Source organism: Meleagris gallopavo, chromosome 1 (genome assembly GCF_905368555.1).
Source record: "Meleagris gallopavo chromosome 1, MGAL_WU_HG_1.1, whole genome shotgun sequence".
NCBI lineage: Eukaryota > Metazoa > Chordata > Aves > Galliformes > Phasianidae > Meleagris > Meleagris gallopavo.
In genome coordinates this window covers 12,559,413-12,573,976 of record NC_139404.1, presented here as the reverse complement: position 1 = coordinate 12,573,976, position 14,564 = coordinate 12,559,413, and the positions used below count along the sequence as shown (strand labels likewise).

Below are 14,564 nucleotides of genomic sequence, written 5' to 3'. Positions count from 1 at the left end.
ACCTGCTCATTGATCAGGGCACAGATAAAAGGTATTTTCCAAGTCATGTTTTTCTTGCAGTTTTATCTATTTGGAAAGTGTTGTCTACTGAAAATAAGTAAAATATCTAGTGAATATACAGAAAGAAAAAGGTAGTACTTTATTAACAGTTAAGTGTATGTATTATCTTAAAGATGAAGCATTTGGTAACAGCTTAGGTAATGCACTTCTCTTAAAAGAAATAATACAAGGCGTCTTCACAATGTGGCATTCTGGAAGTTTTAATAATTTTGTTTTAGTGTACAGTATTTTCTACTACATGTTCTTTGTTCATCAATGAAACTTCCTTCAGTTTCCTTTGCAATGTTTTGATATATTTCATTTAACTTTGAATTAATGCTGCAGAGATGAGTGAAAATGTATGGGGGCTAACTCAACAGAAGCACTTGTTCTGATACCATTCCAGGAACAGAACTCTCCATGAGCTCTCATAAAGCCTCTCCATGCAGGCTTGAGGGCTGCTACAGAACAGGAAGCTTTTGTAAAAATGTGCATGATACTGCTCTTCCTGGCTTCTTTTAACAAAGATAATTGAGTTGCATTTGCAGATTCTTTGACAGTAATATAATTTGAAAAATATGTATGCTTTCATTTAAAGCTATCAGTCCTCCAAAGGAGATAAAAATCCTTTGATTTTGTTGAAGTATAGAAATGTTTCATGTCGTGTCTGACTGCACTGTAGTTTAACTAAATGGAGTAGAGGTACTAAACATATGGCTACATAATTTTAATATGCATTTTTCATTGAAAATACTGTTTCTACAGGAAGTCAGTGATAGTTTGGCACTGTTTTTCAGATTTTCTAATATTTGCCTGCAGCTGTTTAACAGGTATCAGAGTAATAAAATGAAAACAACTAAGCACTGATTGCTGAATCTTTAATGCATCATTATATAGATGCTTATTCAACAGCTGTAAATATCTAAGGCACAAAAATTCTAGCCTTAAGAATGTAGATAGACTTTATTCATGAATTAAAAATGTTCACTGTACATGTAAAAGATTCATGCTTTAAAATGTGCCTCCCTCTGTTTACATATACCAGTTGTATAGTGGTTTCTCAGTGCTAAGTAACCTGTTTCTTATCTTGCTTTTTACAAGAAATCTGTTATACTCCACAATGTGTTTAATATAGAGTCTCTTGTGATTGATTGCCAAGTACAATAGCAATATTCAACATTTTTTTAATATCTAATCTTAAGATTAGACATTTTTCAGTCACTAGTAAATTACTACTGTGTTAGTAGTCTCACAACTTGCTCTTTCACATCTGTGTCAGGGTGATGCAGTAAAGATGCCAGCTTCTGAGCAAATGCAGTAGAATCCCTGCAGAGTATAGAGAAAACGGAGTCTTCACTGTATTCATCCTCCATCATGATGCCATCTTCACTGTTCATGTTCTTTTTCAAATTTGCTGCAAATACCAGGGCTCTGAGCAGAATATCTGTGTTTATACAGTTGTCAAAGAGTAACAACAGCGATGGCACCTAGGACATTAAATAAATGATCCATATTTAATCATCAGTGTTAAGTACATCTAGCTAAATCTAACTTTAAAAAATAGAAAAGAAATCTGCACCTAAACAATCTAAGTCAGAAATCTTGTGAAATACCAGAACTACATATGCTGAGATATCGAGCAGGAAACCTGCACAGCATTCATGTTTACTCTTTTGAAAAGATGTGTGTCATAAGCTAATTAATACTTCATACTTTCAGTTTCTAAAATAGAGTGGTGTGGAAGCTTTCTGTCTGTAAGAGAGCCTGTTTTTCTTCAAGTAATGTTACTTTTGCCTTCTGTGGTAATCTAAATGTTTGTTAACATCTCTGATAGAACTGAACATATGCCTACCCTAATCGTGTTTTAATTGTGAAAATCCAGTAGTATCTAGACTAGCTCTGCTTCTGGGAAATACCTCAGAAGTAAAAAGTTTGCTTTTTAAAAATCAGCCACTGCATATTTTAAGAAACATATTTTAGTGAGGAGGAAGAAGGTGCAGAACCATTCCAGCCCCAAACCTTTTGTTTTTGGTATGAGAAAAGGATGTAACTGAAACAAATGTGTATGTTAAGCCAGCAATGGGAAGTGTCAGATAAAGTTCTCCATGAAGACAAGTGATGCACAAGATAAGTTAATTCATAATGCCTAGAGAAAAAGATTTATGGGTGCATTTGAATAAAGAGGTGGGGGATTTCAGTGGAATTTAATTTTATTAGGTGCATTAGCAATTGAAAAGGTGAAAAGGGAAAGTGAGAATGGGCTTCTCCACCTTACCCCTGTTTGGCTCTAAACTAAAAGAGGTTTGGATTAGACACTAGGAAAAAAATCTTCGTTATGAGAGCAGTAAGGCACAGCTGCCCAGAGAAGCTGTGGATACTGCATCTCTGGAACTCAAGGTCAGGCTGGATGGGGCCCTGGGGAACCTACTGGTGGGTGGCAAGGGGGCTGGAACTCTATGATCTATAGAGGTTCTTTCCAACCCAAGCTTTTCTGTGATCCTATGATCTGGAATATTATACAGGAAGTATGACTAAGTGCTTTCAAGTACATATGCCCTGTACATTTGCAAGTAATGTAATCTGTAATATACCACAACCTAGAATGCTAACCTGTGAAAGAATGTATACTTCTAATTATTTATATGAACCAGTTACTTACTAAAACTTTACTTCAGAGTTACATATAAGCTTGGATTAGAAGAATTTAAACATATTACACGTACACATCTACATACATACACGTAAATAATTGCTAAAAAAAATAAACTAAAACCTTACTTGAGCTTTAAGAAAGTGTCTTGTTGTGGCTGGGTTTGCAGACAAGTTCACAAGGACTTTCAAAACTTGTATCTGAAATGAGGAACATGCATGATCATTGCAGTCTCCAGAACCGGAATGTGTGAGCAGAGATTAGTGCTCCCTGGCACCTTTGGCATGCCTCTCTACTCCAAGCATACCCACCACTTTTTAGTGTAGCCCACTAACTTCTGGTTTCCTTTATTCTGATAATCTCAAACAAATTCTCACCTTCTTTCAGAGAATCTGGATTTTTCACTAAAGCAAGGAATTTCATGAAAATCATTCTTTTAACATGGTCACCAGACTGTAAGGACTCCAGTATAGTCTGCACTGTCTTCTTTTTTTAACATGAAAAGAAGATAGATTTTGTTTTTTTTCCAGGATTTAAGCTTTCACACAATTACATCAGCAAGGCTTATATAAGTTTGAAATCTAGGACTGAGCTTCCTTAGTATTTTAAATGTAGGAGGTGAGACTGTGAAAGGAGATGTTAATCTAAAGTATAAGCAATAAGGAACAGGATGCAGAGCTAAAAAATAAACAAGCGCTTAAAACGTGATCAGAAGCACACACAAACACAGCTTTGTCCTTTCCTGGACTTTGTGGCACTAATCTTTTATATAAACACTGGAAAAAGGCCAAATACTATTTATTGTACTTCAGTGAAGTATATCTAGTAACTTTAGTGGAACTTTGTACTGCTGAAAGTTATTTTTGATCTGGTAGAACAATTCAGTGCATTGATATTGATGGAATATCGCAAGAATTCATGCATCCGTGAGGCCTTTCAAATGCAGATCTTTCTTGCCCTGTTGTGCAATTGCAGTGTTTGGTAAGCAGAACTCTAGAGCTGCTGTAGTAGATGAAGTGAGCAAAAACTGTGCACACAGTAGGGTTTTGCTAGCTACAGCTCTAGCCCAATAACTGCGCTATCAAGATTCTCTTCCTTCCCTCTCTCCATTCTTCCTGAATTTATGTGGAGTAAGTAATATAGATATGCATATGTCATTTTTTATGGACTGTCAGCTATTGCCAATAAATCCTTATTTTTCTAAGCACACTCTAAACCATGTTACAAAAACAGTAGAAAGGAGGCAAGTAAAACAGCTTCATAAACGGTTTATAACAATACAGTACTCAATACCTGTGTCCTTTCAGATCCTTCTGAAAGCAAATGAAGAAAGCATGGAATCTTGTTTATCATCTTATAATGATAGTCATTGGTAACAGACATATTTGTCAACAATCGGAGTCCAGCTAGCTGCAGATCAGAGTTCAGAGGAGCTGATTCAATGTTCTTACAAACTTGCATAATATATACCTTGGGAAAAAGAAAAGATGAAAAGGAAAGACATTTCTTTGAGACAAGCAGATTTTCTATTCACAAATAGCATCAACAGTCTAGCAACAGGAACGTAAATACCTACTGAACACTGCTTGTTGAATACATAATCTGATCAAGGTACTTAGAAACAAGCACTTATGTTTTGTTTCATTTTTAATACATACAAATTCTGTGACCTGATAGAAGCAGACAGGCCAGACTTACACTCCTTAACTTTCCTGAAGCATAAATTACTCTGAAAACTTAAATTGCTTTGACACCATCTCAGAAGTGGCGCATTTGCTTCAAGGGGTTATTTTGAAAATCACCTACTTAAAGCAACTAAGGTCTTAAATGTTCAGAACAAGCCAAGGATAAGGCTTGGAAAGAAATCCTTCTTTCCAATTACATGGTCCATTCACTGGAATACATCTCAAGAATGGTGATGACAACTGACACTGGCAACTATTATCTACAAAATTTTTTTCTGAATGACATCACACAGTGAACTTTGGAGCTCTAAGAAAAAAATTACTTTGCCTTCGTCAAAGGAGTTGTTTTCTACCTGCATGTCTATATAAATATTTGCCACGGGCAAGCACTACTTTAAAAAAAGTTGCTCAGCTCTAAAGATGCTATAAATGACAGTGTATAATCAAAGTGTCTTTCTATCATGCTAAAGAAAAGGCTTCCAAAAGTCTTCAAATCTGCATGTAAGCTCACTGCTTGGACACTTCTTGATCAAGTAATGCCATAAGAGGCTTTTTCTGATGGCTGGTCCCATCTCATCTGTACCATCTACTGTATTTATCAGCAGGACTTACTACCATTATTACAGATGGGTTTTTTTAAAGAGTAAAACACCACAGACAAGCCCAGAGGATCAATTACCATTTTCTCATCCAGTTCCCTTGCCTAGGGAGTCATGTGAGACTCAGACTGCTACCCGTCTTATTGCACGACCTTACTGATGTTCTAGGGATATTTCGAAATCACTTTGCCTCACATTATTTCCCTATAAACCTAACAGCAGTATCTCTGTTTAGCAGCACTTGGTGAAAGCTAAATACAGCCTGCTTAGTTTCCTTGGTGCTTTTTCAAAAAATAAATTGCCAGTGATACAAATGCATTAAGTTATCCATTTGGCCTTAGGGTGCACAGATCATCTACAACTGATGACTCTTATGTCTAACCTCAAGACATTTTAGCATTCTCCCTCATATTTTAAAAATATGCTGAAAGCCCCACACTACTTCCTGTGTCTCAACTACTTGTATTTTTTCCCTGTAATAAACTTACCTGTATCTCTTCCTGATTTTTAATATTCATACTCAAATTATTAAGTGCATTTAGTGCTTTTTCTTTAACTGTGGGAACACAATCCAAGAGCATCCCTCCAATTACAGAAAGGCCATCCAAATTTCGAATTATATCCTGAAATATAAAAGGTACTCAATAAGACCGTTGCAAATTTTAAATTAAATGCTGAAAGCTTTACTCAAAGTTTCTTTTTGTGCAAAGGAAATTGTGTGAATTAAAACTTTCGGAACAGACTACTCTGTTTAAAGTCTTAGTTTGTTATTTTTTGTATTATGATTGCATATAAAAATAAACTATGGTATTTATTTTAAAACTGCCACCAGCTCATAGTCTCAAAATTGCATTGGAATATAATTTCATTTGAGAGACACCAACAGCATACAACCTTCTATAGAGTTGCCCATAAAATAATAGAATTTTGAAGAGCTTGCAAATTAAGCAAGCTCCTAAAGCACTCAGAATAAAACCCATTTTGCTAGTGCTTAATTGAAGAAGGATTTGATACAGCTTGTTAATTGTAAGACATATAATCTCTAAGATGCACTTTGACTTGGAATCTATTAATTCAACTGAAATTTCGAACATGCCTGCTTAGAGCCAAAGCTTTTCTGCATCATATTTCCAACTGAATCAAAGAGAGCTGGATGGCAGGGAAGCTGCTGCAAATGGCACACAGCTTTGTAAACATCAAAGCTACTTGAAAATATTTCTGTAGTTTTCAGATTGGATCTGAGATTATCTAACCTGTCTCAAATTCAGCCTTTTAATTAACATTATATAACTGAAGGCAGCAAAAGACATATTTACAGCACTTTGAAAATACAGGACATTGTACAGAGTTTAAGTACATTTAATGTATACAAATATTAAGCACAGAAATCTTGTGAGGCTGATTAATTGCATTCTTTGGACTAGCATGAAACTAAGGCATAAACATAAAACAAAATTTAGAATACAGGTTAACCCAGCTCTCAATCTTGTGACACTCGTAAGCAAAACAGCGTCCTTCATTTTCCATACTGATCGGTAGTGAAATGCTGTTGTTTTCTACAGAACAATACTTACTTGATTTACAGAGAAGGCAGCACTGTTACTGAGAGTGATTAAAGCTTGCTCCTGAATTAATGGATCATCTGTGGCCTTGAGCAAATGAATAAGCTTCTGTAGAGCGTCTGCATCCATGCTGTGGGGTGATGGAGGAATTTCTTCCATCACTGTTTAAAAATTAAATAATACTAAGTTTGAGACATTTCACTTAGTTCGCAACGAATGCTTTTTTAGCAAGTTGAGTTTTAACTCTGTTCCAGTTTCTCCCTATTGTCCCTTGTTCTATTGCTGCACGCCACTGAAAAGAGTTTGCCCCCAGTGACTTGACTCCTGTACTTCAGATATTTATACACAGTGATGAGATCCCTCTCCAGCGTTCTCTTCTCCAGGCTGAACAGCCCCAGGTCTCAACCTTTCCTCACACAGGAGGTGCTCCAGGCTCCCAGTTCATGACCCTCCACTGGACTCTCTCCAGCAGTTCCCTATCTCTTGAACTGGGGAGCCCAGAACTGGACCCAATACTCCAGATGCAGCCTCACCATGGCAGAGCAGAGTGGAACAATCACTTCCCTCGACCCGCTGTCCACAAATACATACATAATCTATGTTTGATTGTACCCAACAACCATATAGTGGCAAAAAGATTTTTCTTTACCACAGCACGACTTTCATCTTTTTTCCTGAATGCAGTGACTACTTCTTCTCAAGGTATAAAAAGAAGGAAAAGAAAAGGAATGCGTAACAAGAGCTTGAGGTGTATTTCTCTAAGGTTAATTAACAGCAAACCTTCCTTACAAAATTACAGGGAATGTTCACTGAACGTTAACTTTTTCCTTGTGTTCCACAAGATGAAATGTGGAGATCTGTCTGGACATTGCAGGGAAAGTGAATAAGCCTTCTGATTTGCAGCCTACTGCTTGCAGAAATCATGCTGGTGACGCTGTGCCCGCGTACTGCGCTCCTCTCACAAAGCCACAGCCCAGATGTCAGGAACGGCGCTGCTCCGTGATGGAGTCCCGCGGTGAACAGAGAAAGGCCGTTCTGTCAGGATCACAGAACCGCAGGGGCTCCAAGCCCTGCAGCAGCAGGCTCCCTACACTGCGTTACACGGGAAAGCGTGCAGGCAAGTTCTGACTTTCTCCAGAGGAGACTCCGGCTGTAAGCCCGCCCCGCAGCAGCGGGCCTTCCCGGCGCTCACCGCGCTGCCGGCCCTGCCGGCCCCGCCGCGCCGCCCGTCCTCCTTCTCCTCCCCTTCCTCACCTGAGGGCGGAACGCAGGGCGCTGCCCTCCGCCGCCCTCGACCCACCGCCCGCCTCCAGAGGCGGTAGCAGTAACAAGCGCCGGCGCCGAGCACCAGCCCCAGCACGGCCGCTCTCACGATACGCCGCTCGCCCATCTTCCCCGCCCGCGGAAGCCGATGCCGCATCCGGCGCCGCCCCGCTGCTCTGAGAGCTGCGTGCCTGGCTCGGCTTGTGAGCCCGCCCGGTTCGGCCGCGGCTCGGCTCCTGCTTCGGCTCGTTCTTACAACAACAACAAAGTGAAAGTAGCGCCGTCTTAACAAAGTACAGCGCCGTGTAAAGCGCATGTCCCAGGGACACGCGTGAGCGCTGACCAAAGCGAGAGGCACCGCGCTCCCTCTCCAAACACGGACACACCCCGAGGGCTGCTCGCTGCCGTCTTTTTTTCACGGGGAACCAACGCGTGTGTGGAAGGGGCGGGGCGGGGCGGGGCGGGGCGGGCAGGCCCGAGGCAGCACCTCCATGCCGGCCCGTTGCTACGCGACCGGCGACGCCTTGCGGCCGTGGAGGCCCTCCGCAGCGGCGGCCCCGAGCTCCGCGCCTGGGGCGGCACGGCCTCGTCCAGGTCTACGAGGTAAAGGCCTCTGCGCGGCCTGACGTGGGCCGCGTCTCAGGTGCCGTGTTGGGACGGGAGTAAAGAAGCTTCCGTGAAGCGTTGGGGAGTGGGGCTGTGGGGCACACAGCGTTTTCGACTTCGGTATTCTTCGCCATTCTGTTCTATTTGTTTGATTTCTTCCCGTTTTACCTAGCACCTGTGTTTCAGTCTCCTTGAACAAAGATGACGCACAAAGGAGTTTCAGAGGCTCCCTGATAGTCCTCAGGTACCAAAACAGACCCGCTTGGAGGCAACTCTTACAGCCAGGATTCCCATGGAAACATTCGTAAGGAAATCTTGAGCCATTTAGAATAATTACAGAGCAGCACACCGGGCAGATTGAGCACTTCTGAGAATCTTTCTCCTGATCATTCCTTTTGGGTTGTTTTTCTTTAAGCTCAGAAAACCAAAAGAAGGTGAAACCAAAAATGAAATAATTAAGGTTCAGAATAAAAGGGGTTACTTAAGGGAAAGAACTAGTTACAAAATCAGCCTCAGTAAGATCTTTTCATCCTTTTTTATTTTTATTTTTTCCTTGTTTCTTAGGTGTTGATGCTCACTGGTACCTATAAGAATTTTTTTTGTCATTGTCATTTTTTCTGAGGTTCCAGTATGCTTTGTATGGAGATAAATGAGATGATACTGGTCTCGTTATTAAGGCATACCATAGCTAAGCTGAGTTCTATAAACATTTATGTAAACATTCTCAAAATTTAGAAGGATATGGAGTTCTAAAGTGGACATTTGCTTAAGTCATTTATGGTTATGTTGTGGTTTGGACATGATCCACGCACACTTGGTGTCCAAATAGTCATGTCCAAATAACTCAGGATTCCCTGCTGCGTCGGATTCTTTCATTCCTGTGTGATTTCTCTTTTTCAGATCTCATCCAGATTTACTTTAATCAATAACCATAAAACATCAGGCAAAATGAAATCCAGCAAGTTGTATGCTTAACATGACTTCACTGTAGCTGTGTTCATGCAATGTTTAGATTAAATGTGGATGCATAGCTTTTCTACCATATGACTCAGCTGAATTTTGAAGGATAGGTTGCTACACAGTTAGGAATAGGAATGGAAAGGTCAGGGATTACAGCTGGAATGGAGAAGCTTGTGAGAGAAGTCAGGCATCTGGTCAGGGATAGCGAAAGACTGAAGGTCATGGCTAGGCCTCGTGGTTCATACACCCTCCTTTTTCCTTTTGTACTGACAGGGATAGCAACTGTAGGCGAGACTTTGTGGGCCGCCAGAAGAAACAATGTTGACCGTAGTTGTGGCACATTTGTAGATCTATTTTGGAATCGGTGTTGCTTTAGGCTGCAGCCCACCTACTTGGAGCTCTTTCCTGAGATGCAAGCTTTCACTGGCTTTGCCAAAATGCATCCAGTGTACAGTGTAGTCTTCTATTGCAGGTAGATCTGAAATAATAACATGTAACATTTATGATACTGCATTGACATTTAAGCAAGGTGTCATGGCGTATGTAAAATGTAAATGTTAGTGTAATTTGAATACGCAGTGAACAGCAGATCTTCAATAATATATATAACAAAACTGCTGATTGTCAATAGCTGTGTATTCCACACAAGGTTATTGTGTGGAATAGACTTTAAGGAGTAAGAATAAATTTGAAGGTAGGAGTGTATTTTTATCAGTTGTCCAATGTATGCAGAAAGGGAGAGTAAGTTAAAGAGAAGCCTTGCAGACCAGCCTGTATCACAGAATCACAGCATGGCCAGGGTTGGAAGGGACCTCAAGAATCATGAATCTCCAACTCCCCTCCCACATGCAGGGCCACCAACCTCCCCATTTAATACCAGACCAGGTTGCCCAGGGCCCCATCCAGTCTGGCCTTGAACACCTCCAGGGACGGCACATCCACAACCTCTCTGGGCAGCCTGTTCCAGCACCTCATCACTCTCTCTGTAAAGAACTTCCCCCTGGCATCTAACCTACATCTTCCCTCCCTCATCTTAAAACCATTTCCCCTTGTCCTGCAGTTATCAACCCTTCCAAACAATTGACTCCCTTCCTGTTTATAGGCTCCCTTTAGGTACTCAAAGGCTGCAATGAGGTTACCCCAATGGCTGTTGTGGATTTTCTGTGTGTTAGACCTTTCAGAACATGAGAGGAAAAAAAAGCTGTTGTATTCACATCAACGCAAAAAAGAAAACAGCATGAACTAAACTTTATACTAATGACTGGAATTCATATGGCAGACAGGTACTGGGTTGATCCAGGAGGGGGAGTAGCTGAACAGCTTTGGGATTGGCTTTGGGAAATCTGTCCATAGGAGAACTTTCTAGGAAAGTTATTTAAATGTCTAGATATTATTAAAAATTGTATTATTTGTCATGAATGACAACAGTAACTGTTAGATTTATAATATTTTCTTAATATATTCCCTCATCAAGGTATACATAGAAACCTGTGTTTGTATTAAGAACATCATGCTAAGGTTGTAAGTAGTGGGTTGATAAGTATATTCAGTGTGTAAACTGAAGACAGTTACCCTTCATTGTCTGTGCATTAAAAAAAATGTTTTGTTTTGCCTTATTATAGTGGTCTTGACTTCTAGGCATGTAAAGAAACAGCACAGACTCATGGCCAAAAGTCTCCATTATTGTGCTTCTGTGTTATAACTGTCAGTGATCTCTCTCCTGACTGCTCTGCAGTTACAAATCCTTCTCAGTTGAGTTGTACAGTGAGAAAGCCATTACATTCAGATATTGAGTTGATCCAGCACTGTATGGGGCTGCTGAATCATGGCCTGAACCTCTGATCACCTGAGGCGAGCAATGAGTCAGCCATGGGAGCACAGGTGAAGGCAATTCACCTGTGCTTCAGGAAGGGGTGGAGCCTGGCTCCACCTCTCCTAGACCCATTTAAGAGCTGACTGCCAGTGGGGAAGGATCTCTCTGGAGATCCACTCCATCAGGAGTTCATCTTGTGAGCTCAGGACAGGGTGAGTGGCTTTCTCTCATTACTCCGATATAAATTATATTAGCCAAGCTATACAAGGGGGGTGGGGGTGGGGGTGGGTGGGTGTGTACATATACATGTGTGTGTATATATGTATATACACATACATACATGCTGTCTGTGTATCTATTGATTAAACAAGCACATATATAGCAGTTGCTTCAGATGCATATATTTTAAATATATAGTAAGATATATATATTTCTAATATAGTTATTCATTTATGCATATCAGTTGTTTTATAATAATAACATGAGAAAATCAACATGTATGTTGGAAAATGAAGTATTTTTACCCACAGGGTACATATGTATGAATAAATGGTTTGGAAAAAATTAAAGATAACTGTCAGGGGAGTTGAAACTTAATGATCCTTGGGGTCCCTTCTGACCCAATCTATTCTATGACAGTGAGTTGCACAGTCAGAATTTGGGTGATGGTCTTCTGATTCTTAGACCAGATTCTGAATGGCAGAAATTAGACAGAGAGAGTTAGCACCATCCAGCTGCATCGAGGAGAACAGCAGTAGTGGGAAGTGGGATGAGACAAAGAAAAGCAGATTTTTAAGGGTCAGGGCTGGAAGAAAATCTAAAAATTCAGATGCTGCTTTTGTGATAACTGTTGAGAGCTATTTTATTGATAATCAGCAGAGGGAACTGTAAACATAGAGTGCGTCCCAGGATAACTTCTTTTGCTTTAATGTGGATTAATATCTCATTAAAGATGCACGGTCATGTTCTGAAATTTTTGTCTGGAAATAGAAGCTTTCTAGTTCATAGTATTAATTTAAATAACCAGAGTTTGCTCATATGCTTTTAAATATAATTTAGGAGATATGTCTGTATGTGAACTCACAATCCAAAAATAAACGAGCTATAGATTTTAGATGAAGATAGCTGAACACAAGTGAGAAAAACTGTTCATCAGTTATTCTGCAGCATTACTAAAATGCAATGCAAATTTGAAACTCTTAGTATCCGTATTTTGTTTTCAGTATTGATTACTGGATTGATATCTGGTTGTGCATTCTAATTCAACATATTCTATGCTGCACAGAATTAATCTTGTTTTACATTCTGTTTTTCATTAGATAAATGAAATTATCCTGTTTTATGGATGTTCTTTCTTGAATAAAAAAAAATGAAATTTTTAGTAGGAATATTTATGGAAATACCATGTATTTTATTACTGCCCTAAACCCAATGCTTTGAAGTCTAGCAACTGAAATATTCTGATGTATGCAATATTCTATTTAAGATATAAATGAAATGAAATGTAAGTGATAAAAAATTTGCTTTTATTTTACAGTATTTTAAAAGTAAATTTTAATCTTGAGTTTATTTTAATGGTTTCACATCTAGATGATCCTTTACTGTTACCATGAAGGCATTAACTTACAGTTTCTTTTTCAGGCTCTACTTTGTGGTGTAATTGTTATGTGTCCAGAAGACCCACTTATATTTTTAGAGGAAAAGCTCAGAGAAATAATGGAAAAGGGAATAGATGCTGTTTTATGGTATGTATTAAAAGTGTGCGTGTGATGTGGTTTATAATGTTGAACCTGGCCTTTTAAACATGCTAATGCCACAGCATCTACTGCTGACAAGAAGTTAAAAGTAAATATTAATGGCCTATGATATAGCAAATGCAGTGGGGCCAATATTGGCAGTATCATGAAAACAGGATTTGGTGTTTTGCACTAGTTTTGAATATTTAAGGTTGTGTGTTCTTACTCTTTTTTGGAAGTGGAAGCTCATGTACAGCTCATGTGGAAGCTAGTTTCTCCTCCTGTTTTAGCTTTCATGTATAATTAATTAACTTCATGGTTCAGATGTGTTTCTGTAAGCATACAATCTCTGAGATTACAAATTCCAATCTGATGAAGGTTTTGAATGTTGGGAAAACGTCTTCAATTGGTGTAAAGGAAAGAGAGCAAGCTATACTGATACTTACTTTGACAAGAGTCACTAAGAAGATAGAGTACCCTCTTTTTTACTAACTGGAATTCATTCATGCAGTTCATTTGTAGGTGTCACAGCTGTGCAAAAATTGCATGGTATCATCAGGGTTGGGCCATGAGAAAAGCTTTGAGTATTGAGGAGAATTTCTGAGATTGTAACATAAGGGAAGAGGAAGAGAGGAAAAAATGAACAAAAGTTTGTAGCAATATGAACAACCAGAGACAAAAATTCAGGGAACGAAAGGAAGGAGATGGAAAATGTTAATGAAATATGAATTAAATTTTGTCTTACATGAAAAGCCTATGCTATATATATATATTTTACTTTATTTTCAATTTAGCTGAATTGGATTGTCTGCCATGGATATAGCCTTTTAGTAAGGAACCACTCTGTCGATATACTGAGTTAAGCAAAATGGCTCATAGTTGTCAGAAAATTGCCACTGAGTATTTGCATTAACTCTGTACTGTGGACAAATCTGCCAATCTACCGAACCAGTGAAGCATTCAAGAACTTCCTCATATATTCTGTGCATGTGTCACTTCATTACAGGTTCTTTGTACGAGGTGGATCCTTACTCATTAGGCCCACCTATGAAGGGATCTCAGGCATTGCCTGAAGCCCAGCCATTCTGAGTGCTTTCGGACTGACTTTGGTACCTTATGATCACAGATGAAGTCACTGCAGTGAGTGATGCAGATTTGTGCCCTTACTGTGTCCTTTCCACAGCATATCAGAATTCCTCATATCACAGGGTATGTCAGCAGCCTGAACTGCAATGATGAGATTTTTATTGCTAATGTTTATGTTGTCTTTCCTGTAAGTTGAAAAATGACTTGATTTATCCTTTAATTTTGGTAAATACTTTTCTATGTTTCTCCTGAACATATAATGAACTGTGGTCTTTTAAAATTTATTTTCACTTTTGATTGTGTTGTCTGCATTTTAAAATGAAAAGAGAACACTTTACCTGCCTAGACACACCATCGTCTGTCTGTAAAGGAAGGAAACATTACTCCAAGTATTGAAAGTTTGAGATGCCTGTTAATTCAATACTAAGATAAGAAACAAAACAGTATAATCTGATTGAAAATGGCTGACGTTATATTGAATGTATTAAGCTCTGACTTTCACAGTATTTCAAAAATTGCCCTAAGAGTAACAATAAAGTATAGTCATTTGTTTCTGTATTCTGTA

At 39.2% G+C, this 14,564-nt stretch overlaps 2 protein-coding genes across 3 annotated transcripts in view; one reads left to right on the top strand and one right to left on the bottom strand.

Annotated features, from left to right (window-relative positions):
• Positions 1-116: 116 nt before the first annotated feature.
• Positions 117-8,133, bottom strand: ARMC10 (armadillo repeat containing 10). 2 transcript variants are annotated; one of them, XM_085216848.1, is made up of 6 exons: positions 7,790-8,130; positions 6,548-6,696; positions 5,462-5,596; positions 3,983-4,159; positions 2,818-2,889; positions 984-1,526 (listed from the first exon to the last, which is right to left on the bottom strand). In XM_085216848.1, the coding sequence occupies exons 1-6, from the start codon at positions 8,112-8,114 to the stop codon at positions 1,272-1,274; spliced, it is 1,113 nt and encodes a 370-aa protein (XP_085072974.1). In that variant the 5' UTR covers positions 8,115-8,130; the 3' UTR covers positions 984-1,271. The 2 variants fall into 2 exon arrangements, with proteins under 2 accessions (XP_085072977.1, XP_085072974.1); XM_085216851.1 differs by lacking the exon at positions 2,818-2,889 and having other exon boundaries at positions 117-1,526; positions 7,790-8,133.
• A 155-nt stretch (positions 8,134-8,288) lies between these two features.
• FBXL13 (F-box and leucine rich repeat protein 13) overlaps positions 8,289-14,564 on the top strand; it is a gene marked incomplete at its 5' end in the record, with an annotated part of 76,110 nt that continues 69,834 nt past the window's right edge. The window contains 3 exon segments of the mRNA XM_085216855.1: positions 8,289-8,370; positions 8,373-8,401; positions 12,819-12,926. Coding sequence (XP_085072981.1) covers positions 8,289-8,370; positions 8,373-8,401; positions 12,819-12,926 — 219 coding nt within the window.